The following is a 20662-nucleotide window of genomic DNA, read 5'->3' as shown; positions in this document are numbered from 1 at the left end:
GGATGATGGGGAGGATAATATAATGATACTCTTGTTTTTTTCAACGTGTGTGCACACAACTAGGCTATATTGGAGAATGTGAAATGTTCCGATTGTTTTTAAAATATAAATTATTGTGTATAGACTACTTTTATGTAAAATAATATTTCATAGGCTTTTTAAAAATAGATTGGGTATCTAACCCTGGTCGTCAATTTCAAAGGCAACCGTGTGTAGAACTACCATTTGCCTGGCTACCCAAACTCCTTGCTCCGGCCAAACGCTACGTCACGCCCACAGACGTGAACATGGAGCAGCGTCAGGAGAGGCTACCATCTGGTCTTGAGTCAACAGTCTGCCTTTGCAGGGTCTCAAAAGCAAAGGGAAACAAGTGAGGCTATGACTGTGCACCATCTCCGTTTTACATTTGAATAACGTATACTAAGCCAACTGTGTCAATGGTGTGGCTGAGTCTACAGAGTGTGCAAGGGGAGGGCCTGGGGCCTGCTGTAGTATAGGTTAGGCTACTGTACAAATGAATTAAATACTTAGGCGTCATCTAAACCAGAAGAGGTCGCTATTTAACAGATCGATTTTCAGGAGTTGCCATCCCATCTCTCTCCTAGTTGGATTAGCTGTGAGCAGGGCCTACTGCAGACAACTACAGATATCAATGTTGACTAACAATTGTTCCTTATTATAGTTTCAGTTTCTAATCCTCATTTTCTTCATTACATACTTGATTCCCATTGTAACCTATAGTCCTACCCTGTAGACAAATGCAGTTTCCAAGTCTATTCACTGCAGCTTTATAGCATTCTGCATGAAATCAATGCAGGTATTTAGTCTGTCAAGGTGATACAATTGGTAAATGTGCCTTACATTTTGGAACAATGCTGACAATAGTTGTAAAAACTGTTGTAATAACATGTAATAACTGTAATTCTTATATTAGTTCATAAGTCAACCAAGATGCTGTTATCAAAAATACCTCTTCTAGTGTCATGAATCTATCGTGGCAGATATTATGTAAATGTATCTGGACACTTCTTGAATACACTTTTAATTTTTTAGGTTAAATAACAAATGACTTGTTTATAAACGTGAAGCAAATGTAACATTGGCTGTCCGGAGCACAGCCACAAACTGGCCTTATCGAACCAATAGGACGTTGAGTGGGACGATCCCAGCGCAGCTCTCTCCGAGCCCTTGACTGGCTGACGCAACTTGTGGGCAAGGCTATCAGACTGCTTGGGGTTTTCCGTAAACTTTCACAAGATTAGAAGCACTATTTCCTTCATAGTCAAAACATTGCTGGGCCGGACTCCTCGCCTTCGGATAGTCCACCATTTTATATTTCTGTAAAGGATATATTTTTATATAGGCCTATTGGGTTTTTCTTTACGAAGGGACAAGCCAACTATCCACTATGATGGAAACTGAGATGCATAAAATGAATCCTAGTCAACAGGTAAATATTATGCTGTTATTGGCTACTATATTCAACTCAGTAGGCTTTGTAAAACATCTCAAGGTTGATATATTGATAAAATGTTCCTTGGCCTACAGTCGAAAAACTATTTAATGGATAGTTCAAACTATTGAAATGAAATAAGGCCTACACTCATGTTACCTGATATGAACAAACTGTCAAATTCAACCCAATGTGCATTTTCCATAATAATCCGTATATTATTTAATTAATTAAATGAAACGAATCGTAAATATGCTTTCTTAGCCTATAGCCTATCATAATCATATGTGAGCTTGTTGTGCTGTAGTTTTGACATTTGCAATCGCGTTTCTAGCACTAGGCTACAATTTCCGTCTCTGCGCTGTAGTCGACAGGTCTGTTCATAGAGATTTCTGCAAAGTCATGGATGGTTGTCTGCCCGGTGCATACAACTAAATTGGGCAAAAAATAACAATTGAATATCGGCTTAATATCGTAATCCATATGTGTAATGATGCAATTATTGTCAAGTAAAAAATATGCCAAGATGACGAAAGTTTTCCCCAGACAGACCTTTTTTTTTATGTCGGTGTGCTTGTTTTTTGGCCGTCGGAATCTCCCAATGCGCCACTAGAGCCCCATCCTGTGTTCCTGTAGATGGCATCCATAGGCCTACCTTTGCTCCATATATACAGTTGATTGTACGATTGCACTTCAATGTAGTAAGGTATGGGAACTGGGTTTGTAAAAAATAAATGCTCCATTTCCTGGTGGATTCTGCAAGTTAGTGTAAATAAATGCTCTTCCTTTTCCTTTCTCAAACAACATCTCTTTGTCCCAGCTAATCTTGGAATTTATTTAATTTTCTATGTACATAGGTTCTCTGGACATATGGCCAACTGTGTCAAATTAACAAATGCGTAGGCTATTCTTTATTATAATAACACAGAAGTGGTTGTAGTTCTGCAGCTGGCCTTGGTTTACAAACAGATAATAACACGTTAATCTAGTAATCAATTGACAACAGGTTCCCCTAGATTAAAGAGTAAACCTGCGTTGAGGAATGTTCAGTAGGATTGTAACCGGATGTGTTTCTTTTTTTGGAGAAAAAAAGATGGTGTTGGAGTAAAGGCCTTATCCCAAAACCAAACTCATCTGATTGTGTTTTGAACAATTTGCCTTGACAAAGGAAAAGTATGTTAATTAATATACAACTTTTATCATTTGTGATGAGTTTTTTTTTTAGGTATCAAGGAATTATGTATATAGGTCCACGAATCAGTTGTTTTACTGTCACTTAATTCTTGTACTATTGGAATCGGTGGTCGGCTTGTTTTTAAAAGTGGTGTCTATACCCCTAATATGTTTTTATTCTGTTGTTTGAGTTGCTGCACATTCTGAGATGAAAAATCAGCTACTCAAAGTATGTCTGGGATTCAAACAAAGAGATGTTGTTTGAGAATGGAAAAGGAAGAGCTTTTATTTACACTAACTTGCAGAATCAACCAGGAAAATTAGCATTTCTTTTTACAAACCCAGTTCCCATAGCTTATTACATTCAAGTACTATTGCAAAATGTCAGTGAACTAACCAGAATGTTTCACAAGTATTTTGTGGATAAATACTTCACTCCACCAAGATAGTTCATAACAAAATAGTTACTGAGTTTAAAAAGTGAAGTCGCTCATCCAAACAATTTACCAAAATGGTCCCAATGGAAGTCAACATCTTCCATTAACAATAGTTACATCATCCTTTTTTGAGAGGGAGGATCAGTAATTTGTGAATGTACACAAATCACTCATCTCTGCATGAATGAGTGGAGTTGAAGTGTCATTGACAACATGAAAAGCTTAAAGTGGCTCCAGTCATTTTATTTTATTCAAAAGGGATTATGAAATGTGTTGATGAAACTAGATAAAGTTCATTTGCCTTTTATGACAGAATTCATCGATCCTGTATGATGAAAGTGTCTATAAAAGAACAAGGCATTGTCCTTTTCAAGATTTCTTCACTCTTCTAGACTGCAACTGATAGTTGTGTGGGCTAAAGGCATGACACATGGACTCAATCTGCTGTTTTTGAAAGGAGAAAACATGGCTGACCACAAAAGCTGCTTTCATCCAGCAGCTGTTAGGTCAGTTTAGGCCATTCTTCCTCATCTCCACAGTCATAATTTATGGTTGCGTGTACTCACTCCTCTGACCAAGATTAATAGTGGGACTTATTGCCCTGACCAGACCTTCTGACGTTACGGGCTTTAACGGTCATGGACTATTGCTGGCTTTGACGTAACGACCAAGGCAAATAGGGTTCAAAAGCAGTCAGCAGCACTGCACATCTGATGCACACAAACAGAAAGCCAATGCTTGTTGTTTCTAATACCCATTTCTGAATAAGAGGTCATGGGTTGAACTTGTAATGGTCATGTTTAACACTTGATTTGGTCTACACAGTAACAAAGCAATTACTTGTGCTCATTCCTTTTACGATACAGAGTTAGCTAAGTTGAAATCGATCAGTGTTAACAAATGACATCAAGTTCCAAATCCACATCCTCTTTGCACTTACTTCTGCTTTGTTAGTCATCTGATCTGTCTCTCTTTATATCATCTGTCCTCTCTCTGTTTCTGTTCATGTGACCAAGTCTTTCTGAATGTATAGTTTGCCTTTATTACCCAGAAACAAACAGTCACATGCTCAGAGCTTTCAGTGTGACCTAATGTTCGGTTTATGCAATCTCCTAAGGCCCTTGTGAAACACTTCCTTCTGTAAATAAGGTTTGTGTAATGGATGTTAAAAGGCCCAAGGGAGACCAGCACAGTTTATCTCTGCACATTCCTGAATTTACACGCAGAAAGCTAATAAACATCGGCCACAGTGAGGTAGAAGTGGAGGAACAAATGATCTTGTTATAAAACGTGCTATACACCAGTGTGGAATACAGTAAGCACTTCCTCTGAACATATCCGTACTAAACTCTATTGCCAGGTCTCAACGCAACATGGTTCTCCAAATACAGTAGTGAATGTAGTGACCTTGTGGCGCATTGTGGTATATCAAATAAAAAGTAAACCACATTACATTTCAAGCTGTATGAATGAACTTTTCTCCTCAGAGTGATCATTGATTTAATTCGTTTTTGGTCTAAGCTACTGATACAACAGACAGAGATGCAACAATATTACATTTGACCTGTTGTCTTTTCAATTATTTGCTCCTCTGCCTGGAAAGCAGCTAAGAGGCACTCTGTGGGTGGGGACTGAACTCTGGGGAAATGGAGAAGTTCCTCTATTATTCAGGCGGCTTCTTCCTCATTACATTCTAGCCAGTCGTCGTAGGACAGACACCCGAAGGGACGGGGTGTGGCACTGTAGCGAGAGCCAGTAGCCATGCTACTTCACAGCAGGCACACACTTCCTTGTTCCTAGTGCACAATCTCCTCGTGTATGGTGTTTTGTGAGTTCCAGTCTAACCTGTTGTCTCTTGGCAGGACGTGGACCTAATCGACATCCTGTGGAGGCAGGACATTGACCTGGGCGCAGGGCGAGAGGTGTTTGACTACTGCCACCGTCAGAAGGAGCATGAGTTGCAGCGGCAGCGGATGCAGGAGGAGGAGAAGAGGCAGCAGCTGCTGAGAGAGCAGGAGAAGGCCTTGCTGGCTCAGCTACAGCTGGATGAGGAGACGGGGGAGTTTGTGCCCCGCCTTGCACCCAGCAGCCAGTCACCGCAGTCTGCCACCACCGCCGCATCCCCTCAAGTCACACAGGTACAGTACACACACAGCTGTCAGTCATGTCAGAGGCTGGCCACTGCCCTCCCTGCACTGGGTTGGGTGCAGCTCCGCTGTAGCTAGGTAACCACCTCATCCAGTGTAATTAGGGAAAAACAGGTGGCTCTGTAGTTTTGCATTGGTGGATTTGTCTCTTTAGAAACTAATCTGTGAAGACCTTCGTCTAGGTAGCGCACTCTGTTCAAATTCCTACCTATTCTTTTGCAAGAGGGGTTACATATACTTTGAATCTTTCCCTTCAGAATGTCAGGTTCACAGAAGACGGAGATGCCATGTCATTTGATGAATGTATGCAGCTGCTGGCAGAGACCTTCCCACTGGTAGAGGCTACGGCAGTAAGAATACATTCACTTTTAGATTAAAAAATATATATCCTCAAACAAATTAAAAAACAATATCTCATGTCTGTTCCGGTCTTTTACAGTGTTCCACTCCCCCCTTTTTTTGTATTGTAGACCGCTTCAGTCTGTCTGGACGTCACCGTAGCACCAGCCCCAAACAGCAACCATGTCATGGCATGTGAGCTACCAGCTTTGACCCAGCCACCCCTCCTCCCAGCCTCCCAGCCCCCACAGAGGACCTCCCCAGATTTGGAGCAGGCCTGGATGGAGCTTTTGTCCCTTCCTGAGCTGCAGGTACAATAGGCAGATCCTACCACCTCAATGGTACGATGCTCAGTGGTGTAAAAAAAACACCCAAAGAATGCATGGATTGCAGCAGCCATGCATGAGAGAACCTACTCACCTTTGTCCTGTGTGTTTGAATGGGACACATAGCAGAAGATAATACAGCTAAATCCACTGTGATCAGGTTTCCACAGAGCACTGTTGCCTCAGAGCTGCTTGTGTCCTTGGTAACACTTAAATAGCGCTCTAATGTTTAGCAGTGGATGAAGGTAGTAGCATGGAAACAAACCAGAAAATACTTTACGTACAGTACAAGTACAGTGCAAAATTTCATGCTAAGATGTTAATCAAATAAGGATTCGCAATTTGGAATACTGAACCTGTGCAAAGTTTCAACTACTATTGAGAATAAAATACAAAGGTTTGAAACTAAGTTTTAGTAAACGCTGAACAACAGCTAGTCCATGTGATGGTACTATACTGCATTTTACTATAATGTTACATCTTGACGTCTGATAAACTGCATGGGTTACTGGATTTGTTGTGACTCTTCTGAATCTTGTTTTCCAGCAATGCCTGAATATGCAAATGAAGGACACACTGGATCAGACAGGAGGATATCTGCCCACTAACACCACCCTTGAAGTGCAGGATCCAAACTACAGCTTCTACCCATTGCCCAACCTGGCAGAGGTGGCGTCAAATGCAGCAGAGGTCTGCCCACCTGAATTCATCAACGCCTTTGAGGAGAGCTTTCCCAACATGGCTCCTCTTGACCACCTCAATCAGATGACCCTAAAGGCTCCAGACCTAAATACTAACTTCAGTGCAGCAACTTTCTGTGATGTATTTTATCAAGACATTGTCAACACAAAAGTGACCAGTGTCACCCTGCCTTGTGGCCAAGGAAATGGAGGTAACTCCTTGGCAGAGATATCACACAAGCCTACTTTTACACCAATGGAATTACATGACCTTTCTCCGAGAGAAGCATTTGACAGAGGAAACAAAACTGAGATAATGCCAGAATTTCCAGATTCGGACTCAGGTGTGTCTGTGGAGGCAAGTCCACATGCTAGCTCCCCTGAGAAATCAATGTATGGGGACAGATCCTTTGGTGGCTACAGCGATTCAGACATGGAGGAGATGGACAGTAACCCTGAGAGTGCAGAGTCTGACTACTCCGAGATGTTCTCACTGTCTTTCCAACCGGATGGTTTCCAGACTTCTCCCTCTGTGTCAGCTCAGCAGCAGGACAAAAAGCCCAAACATGGCAAGACAGAGCCAGATGAGGAGAATGGCCACAACGATCCCCCCTTCACCAAAGACAAGAAGAGGAGACGCTCCGAGAAGCGTCTCTCCAGAGACGAGCAGCGTGCCAAGGCCCTCCAGATCCCCTTCACTGTGGACATGATCATCAACCTGCCTGTGGACGACTTCAACGAGATGATGTCCAAGCACGAGCTCAACGAGGCCCAGCTGGCCCTGGTCAGAGACATCCGCCGGCGGGGCAAGAATAAGGTGGCTGCCCAGAACTGCCGCAAACGCAAGATGGAGAACATCACGGAGCTGGAGTATGACCTGGACTCACTGAAGGAGGAAAAGGAGCGACTGCAGAGAGAGAAGACCAAGAATTACAGCAGCTTGCGGCAGATGAAGCAGGAGCTTAACACCCTGTACCTGGAAGTGTTCAGTCTAGTGAGGGATGAGGAAGGGAAGCCCTACTCCCCATCCGAGTACTCCCTCCAGCAGACCACCGATGGCACAGTCTTCCTCGTCCCCCGCATTAAAAAAATGCTTTTCAAGAAAAATGACAACTAGCACTTCTCTGCTTTACTACTTGGTACTGCATTAGTAATAATACTATGCAAAGAATAACGTTGTAGATGCTTGGCTTTAAGCGTTAGTAAAATAGCAGAACTATTATATAGTCCTTGCCTACTCTCCTTGAATGCCTTTATAATATTTTGGACATTTTAGTTTTTTTGTACTGGTCTCCACTTTCATCTAAGGTTGTTTTACTGATATTGCTTGTAAATAGATTTATACATTATTTGCTATTGAGATATGAAAATGTGAATTGTATATATCATGTTTTAGTATGCAAATTATATTGTTGCAATCACTGTTACTTAAAAGTCTGTTTTATAAACTTTACTCTTTGATTTGCAGCTCCGTTTATTTTGTATCTTCTGACCCTTTTCTGCTTAAGGCCAGAGGGGGTGTGATATATTGCATGATGCAACGCAGAGTGCCTGGACACAGCCGTGGTATATTGGCCATATATCACAAACCCCCAAGGTGCCTTATTGCTATTATAAACTGGTTACCAATGTAATTAGAGCAGTAAAAACAAATGTTTTGTCATACCTGTGGTTTACCGTCTGATATAATCTTCAGCGGCAGGTAGCCTAGTGGTTAGAGCGTTGGGCCAGTAACTGGTAGGTTGCTAGATTGAATCCCCGAGCTGACAAGGTAAAACTCTGCCGTTCTGCCCCTAAACTGTTCCTAGTCCATCATTGTAAATAAGAATTTGTTCTTAATTGACTTGCCTAGTTAAATAAAGGTTAAACAAACATACCTCGGCTGTCAGCCAATTCAGGGCTCGAATGACCCAGTTTATAAAAGGAAATAAACAATTACATTTTGTCAGTTTTATATCAGCCTAAACACAATCTATATTGATTTATAAAGCACTACATGGCCTTGCACCCGAATACATGTCTGATATGCTTTTAATGTCTGATATATCTTCTGGCACTGGTCTTTTAGTCATTCCAAATGTCAGAACCAAAACTTTTGGTGAGGCTGCCTTCAGACACTACGGTCCTGGTCTTTGGAATGGCCTGCCGGATCTTAGGTCCTCAAACTGTTGATTCTTAAGATTTGTCTTAAGACATACCATTTTATCCGTGCTATTAACTAAAGTGCTTTTATTTGTCTTACCAATATTAGGAACTTTTATCCACTTTTTCTGCATTCAATTTCCTATCCACTGCTATTTTACTCTTAATGTCTATCTTGATTTTATATTTGCATAGAAACGTTTGATCTTTCCACCTTTAATTTTATTTAAGCACTTTGAAAAGCATTTGTAAGAATGTTGCTATATAAATAAAGTTGGATTTGATAGTATGCAACAATGTATGCCAGATGAACATAATGACTTTGCTGACTGGGATTTGCATAACTATGTGTTTTTCAAAACAGAACAAATCAAAACGGTTTACACGGATTCAAATGCCATTCACATTGTAATCAAAACAGCTATTGGGTTAATCTATGTTAGACCTTCGTTTTTTTTTCAATAGTCTTGTTTATTGTCCACAAAACAGAAAGCCCATGATGTACATTAAACTTAGTTTTGAATATTATGAACTGAATCTTTTAAAATCTATAAAAATATTTTGTGAAAGCTAAAACACTTAAATAAAACATAGTTCCCAACCAGACATGACACTTCAACATTCTATTACAGCCATGCTAGCGCCCCATTAACATTGGGGAGAATTTAAACAATGCTATGTAACTGAATGTCTAGAATTTGAATAATATTATACAAGTAGTCCTAACTAAATATACAGTGCATTCGGAAAGTATTCAGACCCCTTCCCCTTTTCCACATTGTTACGTTACAGCGTTATTCTATCACCCCCATCAATCTACACCCAAACCCCACAATGACAATGTGAAAACAGGTTTTTAGAAATGTTTGCAAATGTATAAAAAACAGAAATACCGGATTTACGAAAATATTCAGACCATTTGCTATGAGACTCGAAAATGAGCTCAGGTGCATCCTGTTTCCATTGATCATCCTTGAACTGTTTCTACAACATGATTGGAGTCCACCTGTGGTAAATTTAATTGATTGGACATGATTTGCAAAGACACACACCTATCTATATAAGGTCTCACAGTTGACAGTGCACGTCAGAGCAAAAACCAAGCCATGGGGTCGAAGGAATTGCCTCAGAGACAGGATAATGTCGGGCACACATCTGGAGAAGGGTATCAAAACGTTTCTGCAATGTTGAAGATCCCCAAGAACACAGTGGCCTCCATTCTTAAATGGAAGAATTTTGGAACCACCAAGACTCTTCCTAGAGCTGGCACGCCCAGTCAAACTGAGCAATCGGGGGAGAAGGGCCTTGCTCAGGGAGGTGACCAAGAATCCAATTGTCACTGTCAGAGCACCACAGTTCCTCTGTGGAAATGGGAGAACCTTCCAGAAGGACAACTATCTCTGCAGCACTCCACCTTTATAGAGTGGCCAGACAGAAGCCACTCCTCAGTAAAAAGGCACGACAGCCCGCTTGGAGTTTGCCAAAAGACGCCTAAAGGCTCTCAGACGATGGAAACAAGATTCTTTGGTCTGATGAAACCAAGATTGAACTTATGGCCTGAATGTCAAGCGTTACATCTGGAGGAAACCAGGCACCGCTCATCACCTGGCCAATACCATCCCTACGGTGAAGCATGGTTGAGGCAGCATCATGCTGTGGGGATGTTTTTCAGAGGCAGGGACTGGGAGACTAGTCCGGATCGGGGGAAAGATGAACGGAGCAAAGTAAAAAGAGATACTTGTTGAAAACCTGCTCCAGAGTGCTCAGGACTTCAGACTAGGGCAGAGGTTCACCTTCCAATAGGACAAAGACCCTAAGAACACAGTCAAGACAACACAGGAGTGGCTTTGGCAAGTCTCTGAATGTCCTTGAGTGGCCCAGCCAGAGCCCGGATTTGAACCTGATCGAACATCTCTGGAGAGACCTGAAAATATCTGTGCCGCGTCACTCCTCATCCAACCTGACAGAGCTTAAGGATCTGCAAAGAATGGGAGAAACTCGAGGGTGTAATCGTTGCCAAAGGTGCTTCAACAAAGTACAGAGTAAAGGGTCTGAATACTTATGTAAATGTGATACGTTTTTTTTAAAATACATTTGCAAAAATGTCTTAACCTGTTTTAGCTTTGTCATTATGGGGTATTGCGTGTAAATTAGGGGGGGGGGGCAATTTAATGAATTTTAGAGTAAGGCTGTCACGTATCAAAATGTGGATAAAGTGAAGGGGTCTGAATACTTTATGAATGCATTGTACGGCTCTGGTTCCAACTGCATTTATTCAGGTCTATAACAGTTACCTCCATTATTCAGCTACACTTCATGTGAACCATGCATGACGACTTCAAAAAGGTCCAGTGAACAAACACGTTGGAAAAAAGCACAGCACTGCACATTGTAGTATTTGCAGTTCCAGGCCCTTTCACCCACATACATTACCTTTGAACGCCAAGCCTTCTTTCTCCGCCCTCTCTCAAACCAATCTTTTCGGAGGCTTTGAGGCTAACAAAACAAAGAGATCATGTTTGCTTCTCATAGAGTATTCACAGCGTTCTCAACAAATGGATAATCTCAAACCACTTTTCATACAGTACCAGTCAAAAGTTGGGACACACCTCATTCAAGGGTTTTTATTTATTTTTAATACTTCCTACATTGTAGAATAATAGTGAAGACATCAAAACTATGAAATAACACCTATGGAATCATGTAGTAACCAAAACAGTGTTATCAAATCAAAATATATTTTATATTTGAGATTCTTCCAAGTATCCACCCTTTGCCTTGATGACAGCTTCACACACCCGTGGCATTCTCTCAACCAGCTTCATGAGGTAGTCATCTGGAATTAATTTCAATTAACAGGTGTGCCTTGCTAAAGTTCATTTGTGGAATTTCTTTCCTTAATGCGTTTGAGCCAAATCAGTTGCATTGTGACAAGGTAGGGGGGTATACAGAAGATAGCCCTATTAGGTAAAAGACCAAGTCCATATTATAGCAAGAACAGCTCAAATAAGCAAAGAGAAACATCAGTCCATCATTACCTTAAGACATGAAGGTCAGTCAATCCGGAACATTTCAAGAATTTGAAAGTTTCTTCAAGTGCTGTCGCAAAAACCATTAAGCGCTATGATGAAACTAGCTCTCATGAGGATCGCCACAGGAAAGGAAGACCCCAAGTTACCTCAACTGCAGAGGATATGTTCCTTAGAGTTACCAGCCTTAGAAATTGCAGCCCAAATTTATGCTTCCGAGTTTAAGTAAGACACATCAACATCAACTGTTCAGAATCAGACCTTCATGGTCAAATTGCTGCAAAGAAACCACTATGAAAGGACATCAATAACAAGAAGACTTGCTTGGGCCAAGAAACACGAGCAATGGACAGTCTGATGAATCCAAATTAGTGATTTTTGGTTCCAACCGCTGTGTCTTGGTGAGACGCAGAGTAGGTGAACGGATGATCTCCACTTGTGTGGTTCCCACCGTGAAGAATGGAGGTGTGATGGTGCTTTATTTAGAATTCAAGGCACATTTAACCAGCATGGCAACTACAGCATTGTGCAGCGATACACCATCCCATCTTGTTTGCGCTTAGAGGGACTATCATTTGTTTTTCAACAGGACAATGACCCAACAAACCTCCAGGATGTGTAAGGGCTATTTGACCATGGAGGAGAGTGATGGAGTGCTACATCAGATGACCTGGCCTCCACAATCACCCGACCTCAACCCAATTGAGATGGACCGCAGAGTAAAGGAAATGCAGCCAGCAAGTGCTCAGCATGTGGCAACTCCTTCAAGACTGTTGGAAAAGCATCCCAGGTGAAGCTGTTTGATAGAATGCCAAGAGTGTGCAAAGCTATCAAGGCAAAGGGTGGCTACTTTGATGAATCTAAAATATATTTTGATTTGTCCAACACTTTTTTGGTTACTATATTATTTCATGTTATTTCATAGTTTTGACGACATCACCATTATTCTACAACGTAGAAAATAGTAAAGATAACTATTCATTCAAGGGTTTTTATTTATGTCCAAACCTTTGACTGGGACTGTACATAAAATATCACTAATTCCTTTTAGGAGAGATGTCTTTATTCAAGAAACACATCTAATAGACATGCATACTTGGATTAATTTATTCAAACTAGAATATATACCTACCTTGTCTGACCAGGGGGCGAAAAAAATCATCATCCTTAATTAAGTTACACTTTTTAAATGTTACCTTTCAAAGCGATGTATAGAAAATCTTTAAAATGATGCAGAGCAAAATATCAAGATACCTGTAGTGTAAGCCTGCGTGAATGTAAAGTCTGTTCTGCACTCCCAGAGATCAGTGAGCTGTGCAAAAAATGCATGAGATCCTTAAAAATGACCAAAAATGTAGTGAATGGTACCATTTTACTTAGAAGGGATTCCATATTCAACAGCAATTGTTCACCCCTATTTGAATGTTGGTGTGTGCAGTCTTACAACTTGCAGTATACTTTGAGATTTACTTAAGTCTTACCCATCCAGAAATGTCCATGTAATCGTGTCATTAGATTTTCAGCCTTTAAGAGTAGTCGTAATGCTTCTTTCACGATCTGTAAACCAAGCAAAGTGGTTACTCTTACCTGCATCTTCTTTATGTTACCACTGCTTGTGAAATACTCACTTCCCTTTCCCCTGTAAGGTCTGAAAGCTAGTAAGAACTTCCTGGTAAACTGCCATATCTAACTCAACAGGATCTCTAAGTGTCCAGGAACTCTAGTTACTTTTTTTGCTAGAATATGCTTTCCTCCAAGGGTGTGGCTCTCGGTGCTGCCTTCTCTTTTTTCTCACAACATGCTGACATGTCCACTGTGCTGGGACCGAAGAGGTCCTGTCTGAAAAAACACTCTGCAATCTTCCATACTGACCCGCTGAGGCCCAACTGAAGTGGCTTGTAGCTGTAACAATCCTACTAGTGCAATCCTGGCTAGGCGATGCGTGTCCCTCGCCCTAGGACTAGCCAAGACTCCCTTTCCATCCAGGCAGGGGAAAAAATGAATCTTTCAAAGTTCAGAGAAAACAAAACATACTTCTGAGGATATTGATTTGCTACACTTGATTAGTGATGACGGACATGACAAGAATCAAATCCTTCAATCTCTCTGAGCCAATGATGCACTATACTTCAAAAGACTTTACTACACAACTTTATTAAACTTTTTTCCACTTGTCAAAATATTTTTTACAATCTAGAATTCTGTTTACTGCATACAAGTAGTGTAAAACACATTTCCTTAAAATTGTTGTCTGCACTACTTATAACCACTTGTCACTAATAAAATACATGGGGTTCTTGAAATACAGATCATAATACACTTGATACAAAGACTTGCAATCATATTAACTTCAAAAGAAAAAAAGACAGCTCTAGCTTATTTGAGGGCCTGATGCGTATAGGCCCTTCTGACAGGACCAAGTTCTTCAAAAACGACAAAGATGAGAAGACCATAGAAAATCTATCAATCTACAACAAAATAAATGTAGGACTATTCAAAACTGACTGGAGTTCGAAATACTTTTTTATTTATTTTTTAACTCCTGATTCCACAGGCACAACAATACATACACTTCAGATGCACAAAAGGAACAATTATAAAGTGGGGGAACATCTACCACAAATAAGGTACTAGCTACACCCTTGCACTTTATAGTTTGTGTGTACAGTCTTTCTTAGGATTAGTTTCCCATTAAAGCTGCAATAACTTTCTGACTTCTGTTCCTCTACATGCTTTCAGACGACTGCCTAAAAGTACAGTAACCTGCAGCTTTCCTGACAAATCCTTGCTCATCTCCTCTCCTGCTAAGAACTGAAGCCTGTTGAATGGATACAGGATAAAACAAATAGTTATTCTAGTGTTGCGTGGGCTCACACTGTACTATACAGTCAGGTATGCTCAGTGTTTTCAAACGGAACTTACCCGAGCGTCATAGTATCAATATCGCTGTGAGCCGTAGCCATGCCCACTTCCACCGCCTGAGCCGTAGCCACCTGGAATAAACAAATGATTGACAGATGAGGGTTGTGTCATCACAACATCAGACAGCACGTCACCTCGTCCAGCTCAGCGAGAGAATACTCACCTCCATAGGGGCCACCACCAGAGTTTCTGCCACCAAAGTTGTTCCCCTTCATAGGACCATAGCTAGATTGCGGTCCTCCGTAGTTGCCAAAGTCATTGTAATTTCCACCCCTTCCACCACCAAAGTTCCCTACGAGTCACAGGGATTTATTTTTTGAATAATGTCGTCACATCCAATTACTGTGGGTTCAGCTCATTAAAACAGATTATGTGGCATGACAATATATACAGGCTAAAACAGGTGTTCGTACCTCTAAAGTTGCCTCTGTCATTGTAGTTATCATATCCTCCTCCAAAGCCTCCTCCCTGGTTACCATACCCAGGACTTCCTCCCCCATACCCGCCACCACGTCCACCTCTGTAGCCAGGTCCCCCACTGTAGTTTCCACCTGGACAGAAAAGCGCTCAGATTTGAGCAAGCTCTCTTTTAGAAATGCATCATCAAGTTCCCGCTCCTTATCTGATGATCCGTTACGTAAATACTGACCCTCTCCACCGTATCCATTGTATCCATCCCCTCCTCTTCCGCCACCGTAGCCTCCTGTAACACACAAGATAATGCCATTTACATTGCTGGTGGGATTACGGTTCCAAATGTATCCACATAACAAATGGAAAAGGGACTTACCTTGCCCAAAGTTGCCACCACCAGAGTTACCACCTCTGCCCATGAAGTTTCCAGAGCCACCACCCCTATCTAAAAAGAAAATGCCAATATTGACACTGAAGTATGTTCTATATGTGCCACTCTAAACCATTCAAACATTTGGACAAATAAAGACGGGTTATTATATTTACTCCTCTGATTGGACGCCTCCATTTCCTGTTTTGGGAGGGCTTTTCTGACTTCGCAATTGTGGCTGTTTATTGTGTGGTATTTCTGAGCTGAAAAGAAAACAAGGCAAATCCTCAGCAAAGGAATGTTTACTGATGTTTAAAAATGAGCAATTCAAAGCGACAACAACCCCATACGTACCAACAATTTTATCCACAGTGTCATTGTCATCAAATGAGACAAAGCAGAATCCCCTCTTTTTCCCAGTTGCGCGTTCCTCCATAATGTCAATGGTCTCGATCCTCCCGTAGGTCTCAAAGTACTCCCTGATATGGTCCTCCCGTGTGTCCTCCTTGATCCCCCCAACAAATATCTTCTTCACCGTCAGGTGGGCACCCGGTCTGTTAGAGTCCTGTGACAGAAGAAAAGCTGAGCAGTGAGCGCACACGTGTCACATTTTGACATTCGCAAATCAATGTGAAGCAGAGTTTGCTTACCTCTCTCGATACAGCCCTTTTAGGTTCAACAACACGTCCGTCCACCTTATGAGGGCGAGCTGCCATGCAGGCATCCACCTCCTCCACACAGGAGTATGTTACAAAGCCAAACCCTCTCGAGCGCTTGTTGTTTGGGTCCCGCATTACCTACATGAAACCAACGTATTAGCTCACATTACTCTTCATATAAATGCATTGTAAATAACAGACACTTGTGAAATGCATACATACCACACTGTCTGTGAGGTTTCCCCATTGTTCAAAATGGATCCTTAAACTTTCCTCAGTGGTTTCAAAACTTAGGCCCCCAATGAACAGCTTCCTGAGCTGTTCAGGCTCCCTATGTTCATGACCCTGTTAAAATGATTTAAAACAGGTATGCATGTCACACAACAATGCAATTGTATGAATATTATTTCAAACATTTTACAGTGTAATAACCTAGATTGCAATATCTTAGTGTAAATGTATCAAGTTAGAATTTTCTCATTAGCCAAGACTCTAAGACATTCTAGGGAAATCAGTTTTGCCACTTTATAAGTGTTATAAAATATATTTTATAGTGCAAATATTATGTAGCTAAGAGTTATTTGAAAATGATGCAGTGACAAAATGATAGCTAGCTAACTTTAGCACAGCTGCGTTTCTAACTTTTGGCTAGAAAATTTCATTGTGCTAGTCAGAGTTCTACAGTTACAATGTTGCAGTAATTTTGATTTGTAGAATGATGGAATGTCTCCACAGTCCGACAAGTGTTTCAATGTATCATTCATTGGGATACATAGCCTGTCCTACAGTTTAGGTCTATGCTTTAGCTACAGACTGTAAAACCAGATAATGTGATTTAACCAAACATTGTTTAGTATGCATTATACTGGGAGTTACAGGTTTGGTACCGTTTGGTGTAGCACATAATTTGACCAAATTTAGCAATATGGTCTTAGAATCTTGGAAACTGGAGTCAAATAAAATGTCCTTGACCATTTGAATTTAGAACATTCTCCATTATTAAAATAAAATGACTCCATTAAGTAATCAAACCACATGTACTCCGCCATCTTGTCCATTTCAAGTATTCTCTTGTTAATCGAGACAGGTGTCTGTCATGACATGCGGCACTTTGGGGTGGATCCACCTGCCTCAATCAATGAATGAAGACTTGAAAAAGACAAGATGGCGGCGTACACACGCCTCACATTGTTGGATTCCTTTATGGCGCAAAACATTTTTTTTTTTTTTTTATTATGACAGAGCATTTTCTAAATTCAAACAGACCTCCTGCAACTGGACAATTACATTTTATGAGACCCCGGTTTCGACGAATCGTTAAGGTTGGTCGAAAATTCTGTTACACCAAACAGTAACGTTATGCCTACCCAACGTTAACCTGTAACACCCAGTATACCGGATACCAATTTTGGGGTTTACATCACATTGTCTGGTGTTACAATCTGTAGCTAAGGCTTGACCTACAATTTTGGCCTATGTATTCCACTGAATGATACATCCAAGTACTTGTTTGATGTGGATACGTTCTATAAACAAAAAAAACTGCAACACTGTAACCGTAGAACTCTTGACTGGCATGATCATTTTGCTAGCCAAATGTTGAGAAACGCAGTGGCGCTAACGTTAGCTAGCTAACGTTAATGTTGCCTTCCTAAAAATGCTGTTAGAATCATGTGCATATTATGTCGCTGCATCATTTTCAAAGACCTGTTTGCTCATAATACACTTTACATTGTTACGTGCAACGCAAATATATGCAGACACCGATAAACAATCAACATATTTATCACCTCCATTTTGCGAAGTATTCTCTTTCCTTGGTTCTGAGAAGAAAGGAAGCTACTGCACCACGTGATAGGAAGTCTGAACTGGTCGTGCAGTCGTTAACTGATCCAGGATCGGTTTTACCATAATGAACCGGATAGGCAAGTTGATTTGATCTAAGATCAATCATTCAGAGTAAATGTATTCAGCTGCATAGTATACCTTTTTATTTAAATGTCCAATGATACAAGTGAAATATTTTTATTATAATGTATAATCTTTAACATTTGTGATGACTTTGTAGGCTAATCATACCGTGTACGTGCCATGTGAAACAAAGAAGTTGTCTGCTATCTAGTGGACACTGAAGGCAATGTACCAGAATAGCCACAGCTGATTGTTTTTCCCTTAGACATTAACCAGGTTTTTCCGTATTTTTCCATAACTACAAAGCAAAATAAATATTTTGTGCATTTTAACTTGTTTGTTGCAGATCTATGGTTCATGAATACAGATATTTTTTTATTAAAATAAAATGAAGGGAAATGCAACTGTTTTTCAGTATTTGTAACACTTTTTTAAAATAGCAGACAATTTGCACTTGCATTAAAATGTGTATCTGAATACTCGTAAGTTAATGTTTTGGATTTGACCACTGTCAGCGTTTGACATTGGACAGTACAACTTGAATATGCTATTGCCATCAGCTGCTTCACCATAAATATAGAATCTTGTTGAAAATCAGACCTGGACAAGTATCCATGTACTGTTTTATTGGATGGAATAATGTCTGGCATTACCATTACAGGGTGCCAGGAAAAAATACAGCCCCAATAAAAATGACAATATTTCACTGTCATTAACCTTCATTTCTATTTATTGCCTATTTAGAGTTGTAGTGTGGTATGTCTTTGTTTTTGGTTATTACAGTGTTGTTATATTATAGATGGTATTATTGTACCGTTTTTAAGTAAAAAATCATTCCAACTACAGAGACTAATTATATTGTTATAGCGTAGCATTTTATTAAGACAGTTGTTACAATGGATGAAAACAAGGATTCTATAGCCATGAATGAAATAAGTCCCGTGTTCCACCCTTCACTCTGACACTGTCGATTGCATATCACCTGTGTTTGTTCCAGCACATTTATTTCTTAATTAAACTGGTAATGAGATTGAGGCCTGGTAACATTATTTCTGCTTCAGAGCTTTCCCTAAATTAAGGAACAGTAATAGTTGACCAGTTGCATCACCGCCTGGTATGGCAACTGCTCGGCATCTGACTATAAGGCGCTACAGAGGGTAGTGCGTACAGCCCAGTACATCACTGGGGCCAAGCTTCCTGCCATCCAGGAACTATATACTAGGCGGTGTCAGAGGAAGGCCCAAAACACTGTCAGACTCCAGTCACCCAAGTCATAGACTGTTTCTCTGCTACCGCATGGCAAGGGGTACTGGAGTGCAAAGTCTAGGTCCAAAAGGCTCCTTAATAGCTTCTACCCCCAAGCAATAAGACTGATGAACAATTAATCAAATGGCCACCCATAAGCATTTCACAGTAAGGTCTACACTTGTTGTATTTGACACGTGACAAATACAATTTTATTTGTTTGGTACCAGGAGTTCTCGCCTTTGGGTGTAGGAGTTGGCAAATACTCTGCATGCTACCACAACAATGGTTACTTTATTGAGGCTATAGATCTCAATGATTATTTTGTTTTATTCTGAATGTCATCGAAATGGGAAAAAGCCTCTGTCTTGTGTTGATTTTGAACAATCTGTAACATTGGCATTGATTTTTTTTTTTTGGGGGGGGGGGGGTTCTCATTTGCCCATAGCACCAGCTAAGAAGTAAAACATTAACGCCTGATCAAATGTTGTGCAGGGGGAACAGCCAAGGATAGCCCAGCAGTCATAAACAATGTCTTGCTGCCCAGTCCAAGCCCATTCCAACCGCTGCTGTTTGAGGGGAGCAGCAGATGTGAGGAGATTTGTCGAATTCATGCTGTCAAAAACCAGGCAGTCAGTCATACCCTGGTGCGATTGAAGGAGGAAACGCTCCCAACAAGCATTTTAGAGGCCTGGAACAGGAGTTGGCTTTACACTGGGCTCAACATTACTTCAACGGAGTGACGTGACCATTGTCAGAATTTGTTTTCTCCTGATGCTACATATGCATTTTCCAACTTTGTCTATTTGACGTTGGTGTATTCTTGGCACCTCTGCGCTTGACAGTAAGCTTTGGACAAAGCATAGGAATGTATGAACCAGCAACCTCTTAATTTTTATTTATTTTCTATCACAAATGTTGAACTGAAATAGCACAAAACAGAAGCGGGCTGGGTGTTGAGGGAGGTTAGCTGAGCAGAGCTGAGCGTAGAGGCATGTGTGCTGCGGTATCAGCTCCTCACAGATGGAGTTTGATTGATGCTCTGTGTACTTCTCCTTGCCCCAACCCCTGGACAGCATGTTTGTTTGGTTGTTGATCACACCCCATATTCTCTGAACATGGGGTGACAGCCCCCTGACACTGAGATATATCACAGTCTACTGACCCAACCCACACATTATTACCAGCTACAGGTGGGAGTATTTTCTCTCCCAATCTGGGGTTCTATAAAACATTCTAGGAGTGACGTGTTTTTGTCATCTTTCATCTTGTTGCAGGACATCAAGGGTAATCCGCATTGTATGTGACTAATAGTTTATCACAGCCCAAACTCGCAGAGTAAATACCACATTAAGACGATGCTCTTCTTTGCACAAAGTTGGGTACATATGACATGCAGTGCCTGAGCATCAAAA

General features: G+C 40.9%; 2 protein-coding genes across 3 annotated transcripts; one reads left to right on the top strand and one right to left on the bottom strand.

Moving 5' to 3' along the window:
* Positions 1 to 1203: 1203 nt before the first annotated feature.
* Positions 1204 to 9225, top strand: nfe2l2a (nfe2 like bZIP transcription factor 2a). Its single transcript, XM_020455799.2, has 5 exons — positions 1204 to 1450; positions 4926 to 5201; positions 5468 to 5560; positions 5681 to 5860; positions 6422 to 9225. Exons 1-5 carry the CDS (start codon positions 1409 to 1411, stop codon positions 7670 to 7672), a joined length of 1842 nt encoding a protein of 613 aa, XP_020311388.1. The 5' UTR covers positions 1204 to 1408; the 3' UTR covers positions 7673 to 9225.
* Positions 8496 to 18010, bottom strand: LOC109866899 (heterogeneous nuclear ribonucleoprotein A3). Of its 2 annotated transcripts, none has more exons than XR_004203904.1 (11): positions 17882 to 18010; positions 16314 to 16436; positions 16083 to 16229; positions 15787 to 15997; positions 15609 to 15695; positions 15439 to 15507; positions 15298 to 15351; positions 15062 to 15199; positions 14812 to 14940; positions 13208 to 14719; positions 8496 to 11193 (listed from the first exon to the last, which is right to left on the bottom strand). XR_004203904.1 is itself a non-coding variant. In XM_020455784.2 (11 exons), the coding sequence occupies exons 1-10, from the start codon at positions 17885 to 17887 to the stop codon at positions 14664 to 14666; spliced, it is 1020 nt and encodes a 339-aa protein (XP_020311373.1). In that variant the 5' UTR covers positions 17888 to 18010; the 3' UTR covers positions 13862 to 14544; positions 14649 to 14663. The 2 variants fall into 2 exon arrangements, 1 of the variants encoding a protein (XP_020311373.1); XM_020455784.2 differs by lacking the exon at positions 8496 to 11193 and having other exon boundaries at positions 13862 to 14544; positions 14649 to 14719.
* Positions 18011 to 20662: the final 2652 nt, after the last annotated feature.

This window comes from Oncorhynchus kisutch, linkage group LG2 (genome assembly GCF_002021735.2).
Source record: "Oncorhynchus kisutch isolate 150728-3 linkage group LG2, Okis_V2, whole genome shotgun sequence".
NCBI lineage: Eukaryota > Metazoa > Chordata > Actinopteri > Salmoniformes > Salmonidae > Oncorhynchus > Oncorhynchus kisutch.
Note: the sequence above shows the minus strand (reverse complement) of the source record. Positions and strands in the feature narration are given on the sequence as shown.

Excerpts from the sequence above, each read along its gene's own strand:
- nfe2l2a (XM_020455799.2), top strand. The coding sequence starts at position 1,409 with ATGATGGAAACTGAGATGCATAAAATGAATCCTAGTCAACAG. Across the intron at positions 5,202-5,467 it reads CATCCCCTCAAGTCACACAG|AATGTCAGGTTCACAGAAGA; the intron begins GTACAGTACACA and ends CTTTCCCTTCAG. Across the intron at positions 5,861-6,421 it reads TGTCCCTTCCTGAGCTGCAG|CAATGCCTGAATATGCAAAT; the intron begins GTACAATAGGCA and ends CTTGTTTTCCAG.
- LOC109866899 (XM_020455784.2), bottom strand. Across the intron at positions 16,230-16,313 it reads GAAACCTCACAGACAGTGTG|GTAATGCGGGACCCAAACAA; the intron begins GTATGTATGCAT and ends GGTTTCATGTAG. Across the intron at positions 14,720-14,811 it reads TGGTGGTGGCCCCTATGGAG|GTGGCTACGGCTCAGGCGGT; the intron begins GTGAGTATTCTC and ends TGTTTATTCCAG.